The sequence below is a fragment of the Neltuma alba genome, unplaced genomic scaffold (genome assembly GCF_004799145.2).
Source record: "Neltuma alba isolate B1F8T4 unplaced genomic scaffold, ASM479914v2 tig00011337_pilon, whole genome shotgun sequence".
NCBI lineage: Eukaryota > Viridiplantae > Streptophyta > Magnoliopsida > Fabales > Fabaceae > Neltuma > Neltuma alba.
In genome coordinates, this window is record NW_021636039.1 from 160,364 (window position 1) to 186,355 (window position 25,992).

The following is a 25,992-nucleotide window of genomic DNA, read 5'->3' on the forward strand; positions in this document are numbered from 1 at the left end:
GGTGGATCTTTAAAATGTGTTAGCAGATTTAGCAATGATGTGTCCACCAACTCAGACTCATTGCATTTTTATTAATTTATTAGCTATTATTTACGCAATATTTAAGGATTAAAAATTATGATTACACATTAGAAAGGAACTATTTGCGCGTTGGGGAGGAAGCTACCATAGTTGTGATCCGACAATTTTAGGTTGGAATGTAACATCTTTATTGTAATAATGAGATCTAACAATAGGAATGTCATTCATAGATCTTAGCATATCAGATATGAATTAGTGATCCCATAAATTTATAACATGTGGTTTAGTAGCATCTTTATTTATTTTTTGAGACAGCGCGTTTAGAATAGCTTCTAAGTAGCTTTTCAATCGTGATTTGCGAAATATAAAGTATATATATTAGAAGAGTTTTATCTCAATTAACCTAAAATGTGCTTATAAGTGATTTTGAATACTATCCCAAACAGACCCTAAATGGGCTTCTCTTAACTTCAGAAATAAATAATATAAATTAAAATATGGGTAGACTGAGTACATTTTAGTATGCATATTTAGCGTGCAAATTGGATCAGCTAATGATTAAGCGTTATCTCATCGCTTGAGCTTATGAAATTCAAACATTATGTGACATTATAATTATTTATTAAAAATAAACCGACTTCAACTTTAATTAATTATTAAGAATAGGTATTCCTTTACTCAATTGCCAGGTACACTTTAATAAAATCAATGCCTAGGTGGGACAACTAAAATCAACGAGTTATTTGATTAAAAAGCTACTAGCTACCCAATTTTATCAACCGTATGGAGAAAATATTTTTCACAAAAAAAAAAACTAAATGTATAATATCTATTAAAGCTCTATCATTACATCACTTTAAAAATTATTATGTTTATTATTAAAAAAAAACACAATAATGTATCTATAGAAGTATCTTTTCATTATCTTTATTTATTTATCAATATATGACAAACTCGACATCTTTTTTCTCTTACAATGCATGGGGAAAATGATAATTGAAAAATATTTAGATGGCACTCACTTTTTAAACATTTAAATCCTGCTGAAAAATTGAAAGAATAAAAATAATTGCCCAGAACTGGTAAAAGAAGTATTTGATCAAAACTCAGTATCCTCCTTTTTCATTTTCTTATTTAAGAAAAATCAAATCTTTTTAAGTGGCCAATCTCTGGTGTTCATACCCTTCACCGGGAATCATCAAACTACCGCAACACATACTAAATTTTTTTCCTCGAGTCATGAGTAATTGAAATAATAAGCTGAATTTATAGAAGTTACTCCACGCAGAGAGAGAGGTGAAATGAGATATTCATAGAAGCCTAACAATTCTTTTTTGTCAAAGACGCCTGACAAGTTTAAGGAGTAATTATTCAGTTGATTTTCTCTTTCTTCCAAGAACAGGGGCTTTCTGAAATCTAGGTCCCCCAATTCGCCACTTCTTAAAGGATGCCATGGAGGATTGAGCTGCCTCATACACTACAAAAAGTATGGGCATAAATTAAGCTACACTGATCAACCTGCTTCAATAAAAGAAAAATGTGGAGCTGTAGACGAAGATAGTATATATGTTTTGCTCCAAAAGCAGAATAATACTCACAATTGATCTCTTCGTTTGTTAGGATTGACCAGATTTTGGTAGCCGCTGAAAATGCTGCAGTATGCGCCTTGGTGAGTAGTTCCTTGTACCTATTCTTAAATGCAGACAAGAGCAGAAATCCAATTGTCCTATCGCCAACCCTGCCATTAAAAGAGAACGAAACTATTTTTACCCGAAACAGAAAAGAAAACAAAACCTACTAAAACTTTGGAATTATTTGATAGTTGAATGTGTGCTTCTCAAATCACATAAATAAACCAGTGTTTTCAATCTTTTTTTTTTTTTTTGGGGGGGGGGGGCGTTTCAAATTGTGAACCTTGACTCCATAAATTTCTAACTCACTGGCAATAGCATGAAAATAATGTTCTTTACAAGTTATTCATAATTTTTTGTTTTAAATATGAAATACATAATAGACGTATTTAATGGTATGTGCAACCAATAATTTACAAATCACTTGACATCTCGTATTGATGAAATTCTTCATCTAAAAACACAAAAAAAAAAAAATCACGTAAAAATACAACAAGAGGATAAAAAAATTTCCCAAGACAAGTCACTTAATCATAGATCTTGGACGTTTAGGCAAATTACAAATGGTCTGTGACCACCATTACTCATTACCCAAGGTTTAGGGGGCCTTGAATTATATCATTTCATTTATTAAGGTGCCAGGAGGGTAGGATAAGGATGGGGAGAAGGCAGAACGAAAAAGGTTGGTAACAATTTCATTATAGAGGCCCATGCTCAGACACAGTGGTAACCAGTAATTCTTTGGCATTTCATCACTCTTCATTTGAAATTTGGTTGTTAAATTGAAAACTACAGTGATGATGACTTGAATGAAAATGTTTTTTGCATTGTGAGATAGGACAGACTGAAAGTTTTGGCCCATCCAAGGTGTCGAGGTTGGCAGCAACCGCATAATATTATCTGACATAGAACCGTAAGCCTAAGTATGTGTCAGTGGCAATATGACAGTAAGCTCAGAACCTCAGTGAAATTAACAGCCTTTTGGTAAGCAAGAAACTGAAAAATACAGCATAGAAGAGACTTACACGGGTGCTATCTTGCATCCAAATTCATAAAAGAATGGACACCGAGACCTCAGATCCACACTGGCACAATCAGCCTGAATCTCCAGTCTAGTTCTGAAATCAAGAGCCAACAACTATTACGAGCAGACGCAAGCATAAATAAAGCAAACATTTTATAACCTAACATCAAAACTGATCCAATATTAACTACAGCATTCCTCTTGTACATCGGGACACAACTGCAGATGATGATTTGGGCACACGTTCTGTTAATAATGTTCATAACTTCTATAAAAGCAATGGAAATTCATCACTATACACATTCAATCAATGACCATTAATCGGGACCTAAGAAAAAGGGTTGAAAAATAGCATTGGATCCAAATCAAGTCAAAGTCATTGAGCAAATAATGCTAAATTGGCATTGCTTCTTAACTCATTGTCAATGTAATGATGAATTTTAAATATTACAAGAAGCGAAGCCTATATATTGCTAAAAGAGCTATGATTTGATAATTACTTTTGATCAAAACAAGAGGGAATGTTGATCGATACTACTTGTCTCAATTGTAGCTCATGAGCAAGCCAGAAAGGCAGCTCCACCTTGGAACCTGTTTCAATCTGAAAGTCAAACATGCTAGAGTCTGGTTAAATCATTAGAGTAACATGGTGCAACGATTTGTTTTTCAACCATAACTGATCAGCAGCTCTTACGTAATCATTTTCAGAACTGGGATCTATTCCCACTCCTGACGCTGCCTTTTGGAATATAACTGATACAGTCTGTAGCAAGAACATAACAAGTTATAGTATTAAAATAAGAAACTGATTAGGGTAGCTCTATACAGATCAGCAACTGTATAACTCAAAAACATCAACTGAAAAATGAAAAAGACTGAGAGGAAACAAATCATTACGTTTATTCTTTAATGCCAAACAAGGATATATTACACTTTTATCCTGATATTTGTTACTCCCAACTAATAATACGTCTTCAGAAACATAGCAAGTTTAGGCTAACTACTAAATCAATTCACTTATTTACAATATTATTCTTAAAAACATCTTACTAACATCCCTCATTCAATTTGACGTGCTAGAAATAAAGGAAAGTATATGGAGAAATTTAAGAGTCTGATGACTACCTCTTCCTCTGTGATAATGTCATCAATGTCATAGTATTTTGTCATCGTAGACCTGCAGATTGCTACTCTTTCACTTTATCTTGACCCATTAAAGACAACTTAGTGGAGAACTGCATACGAACACCAGAAAAATATCAGTGCATTGTGATCTTTAATCTTATTGAACAGATAATGTTACTAGGAGCAATCAGCCAAAGCACCTTCACGGCAAAGAACTTGATTTGCTTTATTTGCTAGCAATAAAAGAAATTTAAATAATTTTGATACAAAATGCAATCTGGTAAGACGCCATCACCTATTGCCCCCAAAACTCAAAGAAGGAGACATAAAAGAGTGGTGAAAAGGCAGAAAAGGTGGAACTAATGGTTTAGAAGAAAATAGAAGGGGTAACAAAAATAGGGGAGAAAAGCCAGCCAGGTAGTCAAGATGAATAGGGCAAGTGAAGCAATCAGAAAGTTGGGAGTGGGTGTACATAGAGAGGAGTTTGGAAGGACGAAAGGGGTTCTAGAGTTTCTGTTCTGTTGACATTGTAATGTCATTGTGTGTGGTTTGTATCTTTGCTCTTATCCTTTGTGTAAGAATCTGAGAGTGTAATCATTTTCCTTCCTTTACAGTGTCATTTGTAGTGGGTTTTGTGTAATGTTATCTGTACCAATGTGATGTATAACATCTAAAGTAATGTATTTTAGCTTTAAAGTTTCATCTGTGCGTAAGTCTGTTCTTTATATGGCCGAAGGTGGGCTGATCTGGAAGTGTTTGTTGAGAGACCTATGACAATCCGCGTATCCACATGCATTATCAAAACAAAATTCAGGCATTAATTTGAAACCTGCACGAACATGAAAACAGCTAACTCGTACAATTTCCGTGGAAGACCAATTGACTTGGAATGCTTTACCAGAGTCACAATCATCCCAAGTTAGAGGACACGAAAAGAATTTGGACAAGCAATTACGGCGCAAGAAGATCAAAGATTCAAGAAGATAACAGAACCTATGGAAGAGAAATGTCAAAGAACTGAAGAAATTTATAATTTTGTCAATACAAACGCAAAATAAACATAGATGAAAGATACCAGATATAAGCCAGAATCAAATCCTTCCAAAGTACTGAGAACGAATGACGACGCCTCTAGAGTGAGGGATAAGGTTTGCGCGGGAAAAGGGTCTTCCCTCCTCCATCTGCCGCGCGGCGCCGTTTAAAGATGACTTTTGCGGGAATAATAATAATAATAATAATAAACTCTGATTCGATTCGGGTTGGATTCAGCCCGCAAGTGGGCTTATCTCAGAATAACTCAGCCCAATTTTATTCGGTGCGGCGCAGCCGCTTTCTTTCAGTTGGATTGGTTCTCTCTTGCTGTAAGTTTGGACTGACTCTTGCTGTAAGCTTGACGCATCTCTTTAATTTTTCTTTTTTAAATTTTTTTTGCCAACATTACAAATTTACTTCTGATGAAGTTGTGATTAAATCATACATGATACTTTTATATTTAAATTTTTTAAACTGTTTGTTGTAAAAACAAGAATATTTTTAAGTGATATGGATTTTTAAGAAAAATGAGATTTAGTTATTAACCTTATTATTTCCATATTTTCACTTTCATATTAATTTACAAGTAATAATTTATATTGTCAAAAAAATATTTTTTAACAAAAATAATAAATGGAGTGAAAATTTTGTGCAGAAAATATTAGACATATTAATAGGCCTTTGTTGCTTCCACGGCCTTCCTATTAGTGATGCGATTAGTACTTGTGCTTTCGCATGAACTAAAACTCTCTTTATGTTGTTTAAAACTGTCAGCTTAAGATTGGTTGAAGGCCTTGTTATGTTGCACGTACTGCTCTGGATTTGGGATTATGCATGTACGTTGTGAAATCTCTAGCCATTTATATATGTCAGCAGTGTGTTAATAATATAATATGAGATATATTAGTCAGCTCAAAAAAAAAAAAACAAGATCCATTAGGGAGAGCACGAGACTTGGTGAGATATATATGGTAATCAAGGAAGCAGTAAGGAAAGGATCACATGAACAAGTACATAAATATACGAATAGGATCCAAGGGAAGAAATAAAGATCCTTAATTATAAGTTGAATATTGAGTGAATGAGGTGAGATCAGAAACAGCAGCAATCCAGGAAACAGCAGCAACAAATAGCAGCAAGACTGCAATTACAAAGAAGAAGGGAAAAAAAAAGAATAATTATTTTAGACGGCAATTATTACAGGATATATGTATGTATGTATGTTTGTTTTGGGGATTGTTATTGAGGGCACATGAAAGTAGGAACATATGTATATAACGCAATGCATACATACCAACCCTTCCAGAAGTCATCACCCCTACTAACAGTCTGCTGTTGGGACGTACCGTTTGGGGGATACCCCACAGGTGAAGGATGTCCTTCTGCACCATATATATATATATAAATATATATATCATTGCATCTCATAATCAATTTCACTCACAAATATATAAAAAAGAGAAACTTACAAGGGAGTGAATGTTGTTGATTGCTGGGACTCATCATGGTGATGAAGCAGAAAGGTGCGTAGCGGTGAGAAAGATGAAGAGAGTGATTATATTGGAAGGTGCATGGAGAGCCATTTATTGTTATATATGTATATGTATAAGTATCTGTATATGTATATGTATAGGTAGGTGTATGTGATGGGCTTATGTTTTTAATTTGTCTGCATCCAAACCAGCACGACGGTGCAACCGATGCTCCTCCGGCCGTTTGTTGTTTCTGGCGGAGCGAATTCATTTATCAAATTAAATCATCAAAACCAATTCTTCCTATGCTCTCTCATCAGTTTCTCTTGTCTTTCTCACTCTTCCTTTCCATCAACCACGCTATTACATTCTACAGATACAAATACATGTGGCGAACATATCGAAGTAGAATGATATAATTATAATTGAGGACTTTGTACGAAAATTTACACAAAGTATGGATATGTTCACATCTCAGACTTCAGAATTCACAATTTAAAAGTCCTCATTTTACATCAATTCTTTCTTTTACAAGGTTTTTAATTGTCATCCTTTCCATAGTTTTCTTGGGACACGTAGTAAGTGAAGATATATATGACCTGCTTGCACCAAGGGGAGAGAATTAAAGTTTTTTGCTGTTCATGGCCCGCAAGTTAGTTTCTCTCATTATTGGTGAGATTACCTGAAAGCTACTGAATGGGCCAGCAAACCCACTTCATCACTTGGTGGGAACAAAAGCCTTTCAGTGTACTATTACCAACAATAATGGTTACAGTGGGGAACCCAAAAGAATAGTATTAAACACCCTCCACTTAACAAGCTGATGAAACTTTTTAATCTTTTCACATCTCACTCATGCTCATACATAGTTGTCAGTCACTCGGATAAACATGTGTGTGTGTTTGTTTGATGCAGAAAAAGCTCAGCACTGTCATTAAAAGATGGTGGGTGTTCCGACGAGGGAATCCCAAAAGCATATTAGCAGACATATACATATACACACACACATATATAGTATATGTATATTTCACTCCGACAAACCCAAAAGTTGGAAGTACAAAGTTATGAGCCAAACCAGCAAATTTGGTTCCTGGATCTGGAATAAGCATCTTTTTTTATCGAATGCATAGCGTGGGATAGGAGATCAATGAATGCGAAATGACCTGCTGTTCCATTGTGGGGATAAGGAATATATATATATTATGCACATGGAATTATGAAGCCCCATGGCAGAAGATAGATATGTATTGGGAAATCCATTCTTCAGTTGGGGGAAAGTATTTTACTAACTATTCCATTGACCACGTCTCTACGCACCCCATTTCCCAAGATCTCCCAACTTTCTCTTCCAATCAGCTTTCACTGGGAATTGAATTCTGATAGTGAAGTTACACGCATCAGTAAAAAGATATGGCCAAAAAAGAATCAAACGGTACTCTTACCTTTATTATTTTTCAGGACAATAATATTGGGTCCACTTATTCCACCCTTCCCATGAATGAATGAATGCAATCTCTTTCGGACCTAACGGTCACTTGCTTTTGCTAGCCATCAATAGATGTATGCAAACCTACCCTCTTTTTCAAGTATCAGATCTCCACAAGTAAGGTATGTTTCCAACACAAGATATAATGATAGCTCAACTTATTTTAAGTTTGTCATCATATGCACCCTTCAATTCGAATCAAGTGTGATCGATCTCGAGTTATAGTTTACATGTCTATGTGATGGGCGTTGTTAAATATAATGATACTAAACGTTGTATCAGCAATCATCTATATATATATATATATATATATATATATATGTGAAGGCAGTAAATGATCTTGAGATAACGTTAAAGGAACAGACTTGTTCGCACCAAACCACAATATTGGAAGTGATCCTAAAACCAAACTTTGAAAAGCAAGCTAGGAAAAGGAGAGAAGGAACTGTTTGTTTCAGTTTCACGACGAAGAACCTCATTCATTAATTATCACCAACCTCTTTTTCTCTTTCACGCACACTGACACACACATAGAAAGAGAGGATTGACATATTCAAAGTTTGGTTTTTATATATTATATGCCTGAATTGTGGAGGAGATGAATGAGATTCCCAAAAAGAAGAAAGAAAGGGAGAGATTCTCAATAATGTGGAGTCATGGCATGGAGGGGTGGAGATCACATGAAGAATATATATATATATATATATATATATATATAAACTTTAAGTTGAAATGAGAAAAAGAGAGGGGGAGAGAGAGAAGATGGATGCATAATAAAGAAAAGTATATATTTCGCACACACAAGTCAAGATGCAAACGATTTGCCCTAAAAAGGAGGCAAGCACAAACACACATGATCCCCCTAAAATATATAATAATAAAGCAAAAGCAGGTATCAAAATGTAGTTAGTATTTTTATGACTTTGCTTCCCGCAATCCTCCTTTGTTTGTCCAACATATGTCTACTTTTCCATTCACTGCCATCTAGTTGCTGGTTAGATTAAAGTAGGGTCAATATGGTAATATACACAGACCTTATATGGGCAATAATGGAGTTAGGGCATTGAAAGGGAAATGAAGAGAGTTGAGGGGATGGAATCAATCTAGCTACTTGTCATCTACTTCAAATCAAATTATATCTCTCTTGAAGTCTAACCCTCACTTTAAAGAAACCTCACGATAAGCTTTAATTTGCCAATTCTCTCTTCTTTGCCAAGTAATTGTAGATACATATATAGTACTCTATTTGCTATTCAAATTGGATTCCAACATACTATTTCTTTTCAATCTTTATTTAATGCCAAGGGCCCATGCTTGAACAGGTTATGCGCAGTGTTCTCAGATCATCGAAAATGATGCACGGCCCTCCATTATGTGTACCAATCATCACAATATCAATAAAAGAATATATGGAAAAAAAATAAAACTCTTAAAACATTTGTGTTGTATATTTATAATATATATTGTGAACAATATCCAAACGTAATTAACTTCGTAATGACGTCCCGTCCATTAATTTCTATAACTCAAAGTAATATATGTGAGTAAACTAATTAATATTCTCTGCGTTTTAGCAAAACATCAAATCCAGTAGCGTTAATGCCACACACTAAGAAATTGGGAACATCGAGAGGTAGAAGAAATTAAGAATGAAGCCGTTTCGTAGCTAACATTAATACTCTAATCAATATAAACCCTCCTCGGATGATCCTTACGTTGCTGTGCATATGTTAATCCGTTTGAATACAAAGAACCAAATTAGAGAATCCTTAGTTGGCACATTAATTAATGCTTCCCACTGGGTTTTGTTTCATTCGAGCGAACAAGTATCCTAAATATAGGATTTGCTTGATGGATGTGATTTGATAATTATAGAGCGGTGATTCGTCGTGACTTCCCATTTAATATTTACTAATATTTACTCGACGCCATCGTGTTTTGTTGCATTCGAATGAATGAATGACATTACAATAATACTAATTCTTTTTATCTTAAACATAATATCTAAGCTAGTTGATGGACATGGTTTGGTAAATACTTTTCTTGGCCTATTTGCAAGGTATTTTGAATATGTTTTATAGAGATTAAGAAAAATCTTAAACTGCATTAATTCTTCATTAAAATATAGCAACTTTTCAACTTTATCTCTATTTATTATATACTCATTTTAAAAAAATAACCATCTACACTATAATAAATGAAGAATAATATGGTACATTCGTGATAAAAATTTAATAAAGTGATGTATAAATAGAACCAAAAAAATCTTCTCTCTCTGCTATATATATAAACTCTCTTGATCTACTCTGTCTTTCTTATTTACTATTAACCCACATTATTCATATTTCTTACACAATGGTAACAAATAATAAACTGATATAAAGTTAATTGAAGGAAGGAGCTAAAAGTAGGAGTAATTACGTATATAATAAGGAAGGCGTGGCTTGCTGGGTTGGGAAATCGAGGAGGGCGTCAAGAAATTGTCATTTTGTCTCCTTAAAGCAAGCTAAGGTGGAAACAAAGAGAAAGTGTTAAAGAAAGAGCCAAAAAATCTGGAGCAGCATGGCATGGTCTTCTTTTGTTGGAGCCCAGACTGCAATTTGCAGAGCATAATAATAATATAGTAATCCAAATACACATAATTGAATGCCTCGCTTGTCCTTGTGCCCCCCATCATATCACGCAGACACATAATAATATTTAATTAATCCAAGCCCTTTATAGTTTATGGAGGAGAGTGAACTTTCTGGGAAAGCTCCATATATGGGAGTCTGGCTGGTGATGATAATGTCCAAGAAATGGGAAAACCCTAATTGAGGAATTTACCAGAACGGCACCAACCTATGAACGGATCATTATGATGAAGAAGCAACGCCTGTCCCAGAGCAGCTGGCAGCACATATAAAGTATCACTCTCGGATCAGACTGCGAAACATGAACCTAATTAATTAATTAATTAATTAATTCTGCTCTTTCATGGAATCTCTTCGGTCACTTTTTGTCGATTTTACATTGGATGTGTCGTATCCATTTGGGAGATTGACTGAGGCTCTGAAGCAGAACAACTTCACTCATTATATGGGGTAATTTTAAGAGATCAGAGATTAATTATAACACAGTACTAAGTGTCTGTCTGTCTAGATGTATCTGTCGAAACTAAAACTAAAAGACGCATATCCAAAGAAGGCTGTTTAATTTACGTAAAATCCACAGCGCGCGATGAAAACTCAGAGCGTCCGAGCACAAGCATGATCGACATATGATAATCTAATTAACCAATTATATGTTTACTATATATTTAGTATGTATAATTTAGATGGGGGTGGGGAAGGGATAGTTAATATAAAACTCTTCCGATCCTTAGTATAAGACCTATTTAACTAATTTAATTATATTAAAAAATTAGATAAGTTAATTAATTATAAGAAATATGATATGTTTTTCTTAAAATACCATAATTATCCTCTTAATAATATCATTCCTTCTTCTTTTACTTGATTATGGTTAAAGGAATATCAATAAAGATAATCTAGAAAAAGAATAAATATGAAAAGCAGATTTTATATTTAGAATAAAAATTAACTTAATAATTTAGTCTTATATTAAAAATCGGAATAGGAGCAGTAGAAGGCAAGGGCGGAGGGCGTGATTCCACGGATAATATTGATGTCTATCCAAAGCCGTAACTGCGAGAGGTCGTTTAGCTTTTATGAGGAGCCTGAATGTGGACGAATTCGTATGTATGGATCACAGCATTTTTAAAATCTCTGCACCCAATTCCATATAATCCCTCCATTCATTTCTTGAAACGTGTACGTACGTTCCTTCCTTCAACCGCACTTTCATTTAATTATATCACAATTTTATTTGTTTATTTCTTAATTTCTTTCACATGCATGACATGCATAATCCTTTTATATATATATATATATATATTCATACACTACTTCACCCTTTTTACTGTGTAAATCTCACCCAAGTTTGAATTCAAATCACGCAGGCCGCTGAATTTTATATTTGTATTCATGACGAGATAATCGCATTTACATACATATATATATAATTTCTCTAACTCTTCACGTTTAATTTATATGATTATGATTATGATTGTTTGTTTGCTAGATAAAGCTATTAATCTGGATATATTAATGAAGATTAATATCACAGCCTATTTGACTTTATATCAGAATGACCAAAAGAAATCATGAGCTCATATTGAAAGGGTCTCTATTCAAGATGATTGCGGCATGTATATTGAATTCAAATTTGATTTTTCCTTTTCACAAGAAAGTTATATTTTTAAATATAATTCAAATTCAAAATTCATAAAAATTGGCATTTTAACAAGTGGTGAATAATATACTTCCGTTAATGTCAATGTACATGATTCACGATCTCACTAACAGTAAAATTCCTGGAGCACTAAATTATTTTTTTATTCAAATCTTAATAATTCTTTTATTGAATAATGTGACGAAAACCTGTCATCTCTGGATTTCAATCCAAAATTAGGACACGTGGCGGGGAAGCTTTTGTCATCGCCCCAGCCTCCTCTAATCTGCGAGTAAAGAGACAAAAAGGACCCATTTCACCACCCAAAAAAAAAAAAAAAAGGACCCCATGCCAAGGTGGCACCTCGCACGTCCTTGCGCCCTGGGCCCCGCCTCTTCACGTTCTTCCCGGACATAGTACACCCACCCTCGGACGGAGTCAAGTGGGGGGTGTCCTTGGACTCCATCTCCGCTTTTGTGTTTTATAATAATTTCTCTTAAGAAAAATATAATTCGAGCTTTATTCATGAAAAGAAATAATTAAAATAATTAAGAATTACTATGATGAAGAAATAAGTAGCTGCCATAATTATTTTTATTTTAAAAAAAAAAAAAAGAAACAGAGAAAGAGAGAGAAGGAAGAAGCCAGGGATATGAATAGGCGAACTCTGAATAGGATACACTAAAAAATCGCTAAAGTCTGTGCGGGTTACGTGAATAAAGTCAAGTAGCCAGACGCGACTTTGTGGTCACCGAATCCATGGCATCTTTTATCTTTTCTCCACATTTATCAATTCATTATTATTTTTTTTTTTTTTTCAAAGGCAGAGGAAAAAGCCAAACCCCTTCATAAACCCCACCATGCTAATGCATGCCTTTTTCCTCTCTCACCGCCTGCCACTCCACATCACATCGGACTCACTCTCTCTCCTCACATTCACCCCCCGGCCCCCGCACATATATACCACCCAAATATTTATATCTTCCATCTCACATATATACATACATATATATACACATACACACCCCTATCATCCCCTCACCATCTGTCATATTTTCTCTTCCCCACTCTCTCAAGCTCTCATGGCCGTCGAAGCTCACCATCTCAATCAATTCTCCTCGCAACTCTTAGCCAATCGGTATGTTCCTTCATTCTTTCCCTTCCTTCTCTCCTTGCTCTTCTCTTTGTGTTTCCGTTGATTGTATCTCCATCTCACCGGCATCCGATTTGTTTTATTTGCAGAGACATTGTTGGTTCTGTTCAGCCGAGCATGAATCTCTACAGCGCCCAGATGAACGCTTATAACTCCTCCCTTCTACCGTTATCGGGGACCACCACCGCCACCGACTGCAATCCTCTCCTTCCGGCGCCTTACAATTCTCTCATCGTCGATTCTCTTCCTCAGAAGACTCCCATCAAATCCGACAGTGGCCTCTCCCACAATCTCCCCCTGGAGTCCAGAAAGCGTTCCAGAGATTCTATGAATTACCCTCTCCTCTCCTGCAAGAATACTGCCGACAATGATGACGCCTGTGCCGCTTTTTCGTTTCTCGGCCAGGACATTTCTCTCCAGATCCATCGGCAACAACTCGATATCGACCGTCTCATTGCCCATCATGTGAGTGCTTAATTACTTCGTCATCACCTCAACCGTGTGCATCTATTTTGTCCTACTTGTTGGTTTTTCAATCCGACTGGGACGATTGTTCAGAGTTTCTGATCCTTGCTCTCTTTGGGATTCGGTTACAGATGGAAAACGTGAGGGCAGACTTAGAGGAGAAGCGAAAGAGGCAGGCGAGGAGGATTTTAGAGGCAATCGAAGCGGGGATGATGAAGAGGCTGAGGGCGAAGGAAGAAGAGATGGCCAAGATTGGGAAACTGAACTGGGCTCTGGAGGAGAAGGTGAAGTCGCTGTGCGTGGAGAATCAAATATGGCGGGATTTGGCGCAGACCAACGAGGCCACAGCCAATGCCCTCCGCACAAATCTGGAGCAAGTATTGGCTCAGTTCAGGGACGAGCGTCGATTGAACTACGACGACGGCGCAACCGTCGTCCCCGCAGGGGCAGAACTAATGGACGACGCACAGTCCTGCTGCGGAAGCACAGGCGGCGTCGAAGTTGATGACCTCCGAGACGACGGAGGCAGCGACAGGGAAGGGTGGCGCAGGTTGGGAGTGGGCACGGAGGAAAAGGGGGAGGAGGAGGAAGGTAAAAGAAGGATAAAGGGAGGGATGATGAAAAGCAGTGGCAGAATGTGCAGGAAGTGCGGGAAAGAGGAATCGTGCGTGCTGATGCTGCCGTGCAGGCACCTGTGCCTGTGTACTGTTTGCGGGTCTTCCCTCAACTATTGTCCCATCTGTAAATCCTTCAAAACCGGTAGCGTTCATGTTAACATGTCCTGAATTTTGAAAATACTACCCACAAAAAAGAGAGAGAGAGAGAGAGAAACAAACAAGTTGCACAAAGTGAAGAAAACAGATAAAAAGTTTCTTTGATTCATAGTATATATATGAAGATGGTCCGCTCTTTCCTTAGTTCTTTCCTTTGTTTTGCATATATTTTGTAGTTTTAACGTACATATATCAGTAGACAGGTCACCGGAGATTGTTGTGTTCATGAATTCGGAAGTGTTAATTAGCAGCCTAAGCTGATGAATATGTGTAATTATATTAATTGAGATTTTTTTCCCCGGGGGGGGGAGATGAATGAAAAGATGAAATGGCGGGGAGCAGCTGCGAATGAATGCATGGGGGAGAGTGAAGAGATGAACAGTGGAGGGGGAAGGAGTCGCAGTGAATATAAACCTGGGTGTCACTTGTGTGATAAGAAAAGGGGAAATGTGATGGGAGTCGACGACAGAAGGAAGCATTGGCATGAGTATAACAGTAGTAATTAGGAATAATCGAAAGTGTGAGGAGGGAGGAAGAAGGGGGGAGAGGAGGAGATATTGCTCGGGGGGTCCCAGTGGGAGCCTCGTGTGTCGCTTGAAGAGCGGCATCCCCTCTTCTGCACGTGATTCTGATGCCCTCTATTCATTATTCAATTAATTAATTGAATCCAATCAGTCAATCACCCACCCACGACGACGCTGCTGCTTTGATTCATCTTTATTTAATTAATTACTGGTGATGCTCATCATCAAGTTCAAGTGGAGTAGTAGTGGAGTTGCAGTTGCCACCTCAACTACTGGGTTGCATTATAATAATGATGATGATGATGATGTGTAATTGAGAGGAAGCCAGGGAGGGGTTGTTTCTGTTTAGGAATCTGAGTTGCCGGTGGCCGACGTTTTCACCCAAAACAGAAACCTTCCCCCCCTTGCTTTTCATATTCAAATATACATATCCCTGCGTATGCTTTTCTTCCAAGACCTGCATTTGATCCCCATTTTAACCCTTTCCTGTTATTTTTTTGTCCTTAATATATGACCTAATTATTACGATGATTTTGGTTCCCAACAAAACATTGTCATCTTTTCATGACCACCACCAGTCCACCATATTATCAAGCCATCTCTATAATCACCAAGTATAATTATATATGCATTCATTTACAGAATATAAGATTAAAAATATTTATGGTAAAACATGTTAAACCGATACAAGAGTATGACTATGTATGAGCTCCATGTTTTCTCTACAACTCCTGCTTTCTCTCTCTTCTTTCTTTTCTTCAACAACGAAAATCAATATTCATGTCTGGATTCACTTGAATCAAACACAGAAACAGCTCTTCCCACGTTTTACTCCTCTGATCTTTAAGATAGGACCTATAATTGTTGAGTTAATTTTGGTCTCAAATATAAGACATATTTTTTATATTTATCATTTTTTCCTAACTTACCCCTATGGATACTCCCTCAACCACAATCAAATAGAAGAGGGAAAGAAGATATTAATGAAGATGACTATGGTGTTTTAGGAAAAACATATCATATTTCTTATAATTAACTAACTTACCTAATTTTCTTAATATAATCAAATTAGTTAAATGGGTTTTATATTAAGGACCAAAAGAGTATTTTCTTTCCTCACAAAACTTCCCTTCGAAGGCCGCCCCATCCAATTCTCGTTGTTTCCCCTCCTTGTCGTCTCTCTCCGGCCATACAATGTATATATCACCACCCTCACAATGATACCGCATCCAAATTAGGCAATAAACTAAATCGTTCACAACCACGTACGCAATTATATTTATCATACACTCCGTCAAAGAATAATACAATAAACTGCGCATACGAATGAGACTTTTTAAAATAGTTATATTGACTGTAGTTTTTATGACAAATAAACTATCCATACATACAAACACAATTGGGGTGGGTACGTAGAAGATCCAATGAAGTTAGTGGGTAAATAAATTATAATATGAAGGGGGATGATGATATGATGAGTGTTGGCTGGTGAATTTGACTGGAACATATATTTTAGACGGCGGAAGCGTTCAATTCAATTGGATATGTCGATCACCTCACGAAGCATATATAGCCTAAGCTAATATTCAGCTTTATTGGAGGGCCTCCACCACAACGTAATAAAATTATTGATTGATTTTATTAAATATATACTCCTCCGGTCCTTAATATAAGACCTATTTAACTAATTTGATTAGATTAAGGAAGTTAGGTAAATTAGTTAATTACAAGAAAAGTGACACATTTTTCCTAAAACACCATAATCATCTTTCTTAATACCCCCTCTCCCTCTTCTACTTGATTATGGTTGAGGGAGTATCTATAGGGGTAATTTAAAGAAAATTAATAAATATGAGAAATGGGTCTTATATTTAGGACCAAAACCAACTTAAAAATTAGATCCTATATTAAGGACCAGAGGAGTATTACTGTGCATTTGATGACGCCCCCAATATAATATATTATAATAATAATAATAATGAAAATGCCGTGTGGAATTGAGATATATAGCTCATCTTGGGGAATATTGTGTGGTCACACATCACAGTCGGCTTCGGCATAAGGAAGGTGGTCCGATCCTTCTGTATATATTTAATTGCGGCCGAATTTCAAATCGGGAGGTCTCTATCTGTCACACCTTCTATATATATTATATAATTCCTCCCTAATGGAATTAATACTCCTACGTCGACACACATTTTAAAGTCTCGTTTGGTTGTGCAGGCTGCAAAAACCAGGGGCTCATTAGCCAATCCACTCTTCTATTCTTATTTATAAAGCACTTCCTGCATGTTTCACACAAATCAAAAAAAATCTTAAACTTCATTAACTCTCATGTAAAATTTAATAACTATTCAATTTTATTCCTATTTAATACTCCCTCCGTTCCTTATTATAAGAGACGAATAACCGAATTACGTTGATAAAAAAAACAGTTAAAATTAGTTAAGAACAATCAATATGTAAAAAGTATAATTTTTTTCCAAAAATGCCCTCATTAATAGGAGAGAGAACATGAGAGAGAACAATGGTAATTTATTAAAAGAAAGAGAAGTGGAAAGGAGAGAGAGTGTGAGTTGGAGACAATAAATATGAATAAAATAGGAAATCAACACAAAAAAGTAGATACAACTTTTAAGTGTCTCTTATATATAGAAACATGTCATAAGCATCAAATGTCCCTTATAATAAGGAACGGAGGGAGTATGTATTATACCTCATGTGAACAAAATCAACACAATAATAAATGAGGGGTGAAATTGTACATTCACAAAAAAATTTCTCTCAGTGCCCTATAAATAGGACAAAAAAAAGTCTTTTCTCTCTACCGTATAAATAAGACCAGAGGAGTACGTAGTATTACATACAAATGTACGTAGCCACCGTTTGATTTGGATTTGTAAGAAACACTATTTGATTGATTTCTCGGGATGATGATGATGATTTATGATTAATCAGATACATAATGATGAAAATTAAAGGAGAGATTGAATGGGTGGTGGATAAGTTGAAAGGGGCAACCATGATGATAATAATAGTACTAATAATAATGACCTCTCATCAACTTGACAAATTTCACAAAACCAAAACCTACGTCGCTCTCTGTCTTTATGTCTTTGACCTAACCATCATTCCCACATTATTCATATATTCCATTTATTATCTGCTCTCTCTCATACGAACCTTACATTTGTCTCCGCCTCTAATCAAAATGGAAAAGCAATGACGGTGGGGGTTGATGGATGAATATGGCATCCAAATGTCAATTTCATGCACAAATGAAAGAATAATTAATAAATAGAGAATGGGATTCTGCTTATATCATGGCACTGTTTACTTTGTGAGTGTGTGTATATATATTTGAGTAAAATAGATATATAATTGGGATTGTGAAAGGGAGGCAATAATGCTTTGCTTGAATGGCGTGAAAACACAAGAAAAGAAAAGAAAAAAAGGCAAGCGTCGTACGTGAAGGGTGCGTTGCACCTGGAAACTTGAAACTTGTCTCATTAGTTTAAGATCAATAATAGAGTATTAATTGACAATAACTATAGCATGTTTAATTTCAGGGTGGTGGCTAGTCATGAAAACAAGATTTAGCTGGCTAGGCAAGTGATGAGATGGAGAGATGCAATGAATTCAGCAACAGTATTATTGCTGTGGCTACATTAATAGGAAGCAAACTTGCAAGTATTTACTTCTATTTCAATTAATAAGATATGCAAATTTTATTTTATATATAATAAATTATGCTATTAATATGATTTTTTTTTTTTCATCATTCACCCATGAAGAGATAAACTTACAACCTCTGGCTGAAGTTAAGATTTAAAGAGATGTTTAGTGTTAGTTAAACCAAACAACTTTGAGATTGTAAGTATTATTAATATTTTTGAAATTCATTTGTTTTTATAGAAATAGATAAGACTATGTTAAATTTCTCGAATCCTAATTATAAGAGTTAGTTGACTAATTTGAGGAGATTAAGAAAATAAGTTGAATTAGTTATTTGTCCTAAATAGGTGCTGTCTTTCCTAAAATATCTTTGCTAATCATGTGTATTGGCTAGAACTACCATTGTTAGAAGAACTGCTTTGAAAAAAAATGTATGAATATAAAAGACAAAGTGGATTTGGGTCCTATATTTAGGGTCAAAATAATGAGATGTTTCATGTTAGTTAAGTCAAACATATCTAAAAACTTGATTGCTGATAAAACACAATGACATCATGTGATTTATGTAGCCGATCTCACTTAATGAGATAAGACTTGTTTATAAAGATAAATAAGGCTATGTTAAATACATAAGATTAAATTATCCAAGTGTTTAATGTAAGTAAGATTATGATGCTAGAAGGAAAAAGACGCGTGAAATGAAACGAATGAATAAATTTAAAAAAAATGTTTTTGTTTGATAGAGACACCCACAATGGCACATCAATTCCCACGTGGCCTCTTTCCTCCATTTTGATTCTGCCTTAATTTTATCTCAGTTTGACCAAACGGCCATCCTCCTTCTATATTTGTTTATTGTTGGTTTCATATGTCAAGAAATGTCCTCCATTAAAAAAAAAAAAGGAGGAAGGAATAGTTCAAATGCATCGTCACCTGCCCCCACCCACCCATGACCACACCATCATATTCCAATTTCATTTGTTTTCTCAACATATGTGTTTTCATATTCCTTAATCACCTTTGATTTATTTTGTCGGTTTTCCCCTCTCCTACTGTTACTTTAAAATCTGGCTTCCATGTCCTGTACGGAGTATAAAGAAGCCACGCAGTAGTACTCGATGAATAATAGTCTTGTTTACAATTTTACACGCATGAAGGTGGGTCCGCTCTCCTTTATCTGATTCACATCCCATTCTCTTCCTTCTATAACACTTCATTCACATACCAATTCCCTCTTATTTTTTAGAGGGCCAAATATCTATTCCACTCGTTCATAAGTTGATATATATATATATATATATATATATGCCCTCTTTTTTATTGTCTCCTGCAACCATACATATATATACTTCCAATATATTGAATCCCATCGTATACGCAACAAAAATCATAAAATAAACACAAACAACTAGTGAATAAAGTAACATGGGATTTGTTTCACTGCACAGATTTATATATATTAGCCATTATTAGGTAAAGGTAATCTTTTGCACTTCACTCCAAGAATGGATTACTTTGGGATGATGCAATCCAAGCACATTTATATATAATTAGTGATTGGCTAAGCCACAGCCTTGCTGGTGTCCGTGTTTTAACTTTCCCGCATCCTCTCATTCTGCTTTAACTTTGCCACTATAATGACCCTGTGATACTGATATGCCCATATATATGCTTTCTTTAATTTAAACGAAAAAGCTGGGGTATATATATGGTGGGTCAGCTTAATTCTCAACCTCCCAAAAGGAAAGCACCTAAAAGTCATATCTCCGGCACATATACATATAGCCATATAATATTATGCTTAATCTGGGAGTTTCAATGAAGACCTTCCATCCATGGCTCTACTTTACGGGGATGATCATGATGGAGGTAGCTAGGAGTATGGCTGAAGATAAGGTCACTATATGTCATTTAAATTAATGAGAGGCACCACCCGGCCACTAGTAGGGTTATCAAAAGTAGAACAACAATGTGTTTTCCTTTAGACTTTAGACAGATTGGTGCGTGTGAGATGAAGTGTAAACATCATCATTATCATCATCTTGTCCCACTAATCAATATTCATGTGCGAGAAAGAAGACCAAGAGTACGTATATTCTATATATATATATATATATATATATATATAGCTCATAGGGGTTAGGCTTAGTCATGCCATTACTGATGAGATTGGCTTCTTTTGGCAGACTGTGGTTGCAAAATGCAAACCCATCTTGCCTAAAATCATTGTGCCTCTTTTTCTTGCTTTCTTTGTTATGAGTGGCCGAGTGGGAGACTTGGACTTTGTCCATAAACTGCTTTAACTGTTCCTCCTTGTCCAGCTGTTAATAATTAGTACAAACGCTGATGCCCTCTTGATTTGGTTGAATTTAAGAATGTGGAGCACTTAGGATTTCTAGTGCAGATGGATGCATATTAAGAAAACAAATATTGGGGTTGATCTTCTTCTTTAGTTCCTTTTATTACTATTTTTTTCCATATTTTTCAAAGTCAAATTAGGTTTTGATTGACTCAAGTTGGATGAATTTTTTAGGGAGAATCATGGACAAGGTGTTTACTCCATAAACAGTAAAGACTAATTTCTCTTGGCTTTTTAAAATTATATAGATCTCTCGTTTTTCTTTTCCTTCAAATTATATAGGCCTCCTATTACTTGACATATCCTATAGACAAACAAATTGCATAGATGTTGAATTTGGTTGAAATTTTCTTTATAATTTTAACAAAATTTGAAGGATGTCCATGTGATCATTTGGGTGAAAGTTGTTATATTGTCTGCATAGTGCCAAAGTAGTGGTGCCTAGGAAAGGGGAAGATTTTTGCACTGTTGCTCTTTTGAAAGTTTCACATTGTAACAGCGAGAGAGTCATTATTACAGGTATATATCAGCTATCACTTTGAAAACCGAATATTTGGAAAAGAAGAAAAGAAAAGAAAGAGTTTGGTTTGGTATTATCATGAATATGTGAGAGCAAGGATGGTGGTGTCCACAATTGATGGTGTGAACTGAGAGAGGACCAGGCAGGCCCACAACACTGATCGTGGACACCATAATTCATTAATTTGTATATATCACTGTTGTTTGGAATTAAACTCTCCAACGTAACGTGATGTATGAGAATGACAGTGTGACTGTGATTCCTCTTTCATGTCTGTCTTCCCATCAACTTTGTCTTTTTCTTTTTTGTTTTGTCCTCCTTGGGAGTGGTTCAAATCACAGAAACAGAAAAGCCTCCTCATATATACATAAAGCATCACAATTTATGGATTTACTGTTGTTTCAGTTGAAATCAAACATCATGTGTATTTTCAGAGGAACTATGATTACTGTGTCTGCTTCACTTTCAAGATATATGCCTGTCCACTCGGTGCTCAATCTGCTCTACATTATACTATACAAAAGCATGATTAGTGGAGGGATCACTATTGGAAGAAGATCACAACATCACATCCAAATGTAATTACACCAAATCTCTGTCATGTTAATCTGTTGGTTCACTTCAGGCTTTGATGTCACAAATTAAATTACGGACCACAATCAATATGTTATTAAAATGGCAATGCCATTTGAATGTTGGTCGTCCATTTCTGTGTTGCATGATTAGCAGTTCTCTATTGTATTTTCTTTTTGGTTGATTCACATGTGCTATTGTTGAACAAGTTCACTTAATTTCAGCAACACTCAATAATTTACTCTTTACATTTTAAGAATGCCTATGCAAGTTTCAGCACCATCTAGGAAGGAGATTTAGCCCAAAACAAGAAAGAAAATCATGCATGTATAATTTTAGTGAAATTGGACAACGGTTCATATTAAATCTATGCAATTGATTTGCTGTTAAAATTTTCCACAAAGCATAAAAAAGACCCATGATCAATATATGAAGATAATTGAGGGGTGGAGCCCACATGGGAGTTGATAGATGCAAGTAATAATAATAACGAAGCAACCAAAAAGGGAAGATGATGGAGGCTCTTAAAAGTGACAAAACAAAGGGGACCCAATTGCATTATAAAGGGAAGGAAGAGAGTGAATTGAATGATGAGTCAATTGGGGGTGTGGGGTTAGAGAGAGAGAGTAGAATAATCCACAAGACATATGCAAAGGATCAGCAAAATCAAGTGGGAAACCTACCTGTTTGATGAAGGCCCATGTGTGTGTATTTAATAATAAGATGTGAGTGTTTGAGGTTGATGTGTATAAGAGAGAGTACTGGCGGAATAACAACAGATAGTGACTCCACACCTTAGAATTGTGGCCACCCCCCTCCCCCTTCCTTGTTTTGTCATCACCTTAACTGTGTCCATGTCAATAATCCATGTGCACCATTATATTTCATTGTTCATGTTTTTTCAGATATCATGCCCCACCCATTTAATACCTAATCAGACCTCATTCATTTGCTATGTGTCCTTTTGGATGTTCTTATATTTTTTTTTCTCATAAGGGATTGCATCATTCATCTTCTCCCTAAAATTAAAGAGTCAATTGTACACATTTCCCTTTAATTTGATGGAAATTACACAAGCCTCCTTTTTATCATCAAGGGAGAGTTATGTACATCCTAAGCTTTAGAAAATATATATAGTTTTTTACATAAAAAAATTGTTTGGTTTATGAAAAAGTTTGCAGAGTCTATCTTTTCAGTAAAACAAAAAAGTGAACTGTATAAATTTTGTAAATTAAATTATGTGATTATAGTAAAATCTAGAAAAGCTGTATTCATTCCATAAATTAATTAAGTAGTTGTTGAATCTTGAGAAAACTACAAAGAGAGAGGAAGAGGGAATGGGAATAAAGACAAAGTACCTTAGAAAACAGAAACAAGGGAAAGGTAAAAGGCAAGTAAGTCGGTGTGGCGTGGATGGATTGGAATTTGAATAAGGGGAAGCAAAGGGGACACCACAGAAATGGTGGCGAGATGGAGGCAATTGGTTTGATTGACAGTGCCAACTGAGAAAAACACTGACATGCATGTGATTCAGGAAAGTATGTGCCAATTTAAGGCATCTCATCACAGCAAAACACACGTCACTCCAAATACACACACAAGTGTCTTTCACTTGCAAATCTTTCTGATTTCCATGCCCTGACTCTGACGTTTATGATGAGCACCATGCTACTGCTATTCTTTAAAGCCAAACACATCCATCCCTACCCTAATAATAATTGTCTTCTTCATTCATCAGTGAAAAGTAGTAGCTGTAGTGGAGTGGGTTCACTTTACCTTTCATCTTATTCTATTCTTGCAATGCCTCACAAGCACCTCAAGAGCTACCAAAATCCATTTCAACCGTTGCCTTCTCCATCACTAAATGTCCTGCATCATCTTTATTTAACATCCGTCTCTTTGGGGATAACAATTGTACAGTTTTGAATAAAGAGTGAACTACAGGCACGTTTTAGTGTTTTCATCACGACATAAAGTTAATTAGGCCTGGATTGACACTTGAACATCAATTTTTCATCACGTCCATCATGGGATTCAAGGCCATCATATTAATTTGTGATCATCAAAATTTGTGTTTCTTATGATCTCAAGCGACAAGGTATAGTCTCCCATGTAGATATTGCTGTCGGGGCATTGTTGACGTTGATATTTGATGAGGTCCACTTTGGACAGAAGGTAGGCAAATTTGGTGATGCTGGAGAAACCTTTAAAATATAATATTGAAACTGCTCAGAGATTCTTTTAATTTTAAACAGCAAAATCAACATTATTTTGCAGCAAAAATATTGACGTTCAATTAATTTAAATGACTAAAATCATTAAAAAAAATTTTATTCAAACTAAGCGCAACAAGAATTCAGATGGGGCAAAAATCTTACCTTAGTTTTTGGCTGAGGATTCTCACCTTTCAGGTCGCAAATTCTTTGGTTGTCCCACTGAACCGAAAGGTATCATTATGAGTGCATCCACTATTTTGACAGTGAGAGAGAAATGAACAACAAACACTCATTCGTATTGGTGATCAGCTGCTGCAGATCTTGGAATAAAATATATACCAAAATTTCAAGCAAAAGGAAAATGAAATTCCTATATTCAAAAAAGGATGCAAAGTGGAAGAATTTTAAATGCCCACAAATCCACCTAAACCTGCTAACAGGTGTAATAGCCAACCCAGTCTATCAATGTTGTAACAGATCATATTCCTCGGGCAACCTCAAAAAGACAAGTAATGGTTTGAACTAGTCATAAATTAGTTTCCTTTTGTAAAGTGTCATCACATGCCAAAGTGACTAAAGCCTCAAACTCATATGCTTCAAGTGAAAACGTGCCTTGTGCTCACTGTTCATTCCTGCTGTGGTATTGGATTCCTACAACAATATGTATGGTCAAGTAATTTACATGATCAATGGAAAAGTCGTATACCACAACCATCTAGAAGATCAAGGGAGCTGTTTTCAAAACCCCTCTGTCAACCATTCAACAAGGCGATTCCTGCTTACAATGCCAGACCAGCAGATCTGTACATATTCAGAGGATGGACTTCCGAGTTACATGTTCTTTTGGCAATGTTTAGCGCATGAACGAGCGCTAGTACAGTAAATATTTTAATAATATCCCGATAGATTTGAGGATACTATTCTTCAGACGAGTGAATTGCTTCAGAATGAAAAGAAGTTGATTTCTGCAAATATTTCTGCCCGTTCAATATCGACCATATCTTGTAAATGACACCGCCGTATACATCTGGCAGTGGTGTCACAGTACCCACAGAGATTGTATCACTGCTCATTTCAGTTAAGTATAACAATATCTACAAAGCCTCATCCCACTAAACTTACAAAGAAAAAATGAGCTAAATTATTTGAACAGTGTAAAATATGACATCTTTTATGAACAAGGAAGTCCCCATAAGTATGGTTTTTTAGTAATTCACCTGTTATCAAATTAGCAGGGTTGTTGTGATCCTGTAACTTCTCTGTTTAGTGTTCTTAACCGCCAAATGTAATTTATTTATTTTTTAAAGTATCATTAATTTCTTTGTCAACGAATTACACCTGTGTAATCTATGCAAGTGATGATTTGGAGACCATGGTTGCAGAAAACATTGAAGAACTCATGCTGCAGCATTAAAGGATAATTTAACCATTCCTATAATAATAATATTCTCTTTTCTCTTTTCCACAAAAGAGAAAGATGCAGTGCACATATTATTTTGAGAAGCGCAAGAACAGGCCCTGAAATGAGCTGTGTCTACATCCACTGGCGAAATAACTTCACAAACAGAAGTCCGATTAAGAAACTTACTATAGCATTCAAAGCATAATTTTTATCTTGCTCGTCACCGCGTGTTATAGCAACCTCAACGGCGATATTTTACAAAGTAAATA

General features: G+C 35.7%; 2 protein-coding genes across 2 annotated transcripts; one reads left to right on the forward strand and one right to left on the reverse strand.

The window, feature by feature from the left end:
- Window positions 1-1,351: 1,351 nt before the first annotated feature.
- LOC114712129 (DNA replication complex GINS protein PSF3-like) lies at window positions 1,352-25,380 on the reverse strand (the record flags this gene model as incomplete). Its single annotated transcript, XM_028896601.1, has 7 exons — window positions 1,352-1,498; window positions 1,620-1,759; window positions 2,678-2,770; window positions 3,177-3,277; window positions 3,371-3,439; window positions 12,969-12,979; window positions 25,374-25,380. Coding segments are annotated over 7 exons (531 nt in total), but the record flags the coding sequence as incomplete, so codon positions are not given.
- LOC114712148 (probable BOI-related E3 ubiquitin-protein ligase 3) lies at window positions 13,036-14,597 on the forward strand. Its single transcript, XM_028896612.1, has 3 exons — window positions 13,036-13,201; window positions 13,306-13,681; window positions 13,813-14,597. The coding sequence occupies exons 1-3, from the start codon at window positions 13,146-13,148 to the stop codon at window positions 14,464-14,466; spliced, it is 1,086 nt and encodes a 361-aa protein (XP_028752445.1). The 5' UTR covers window positions 13,036-13,145; the 3' UTR covers window positions 14,467-14,597.
- Window positions 25,381-25,992: the final 612 nt, after the last annotated feature.

Coding starts and splice junctions, on each gene's coding strand:
- LOC114712148 (XM_028896612.1), top strand. CDS start 13,146: ATGGCCGTCGAAGCTCACCATCTCAATCAATTCTCCTCGCAACTCTTA. Junction 13,202..13,305: donor TCGCAACTCTTAGCCAATCG/GTATGTTCCTTC, acceptor TTTTATTTGCAG/AGACATTGTTGGTTCTGTTC. Junction 13,682..13,812: donor ACCGTCTCATTGCCCATCAT/GTGAGTGCTTAA, acceptor ATTCGGTTACAG/ATGGAAAACGTGAGGGCAGA.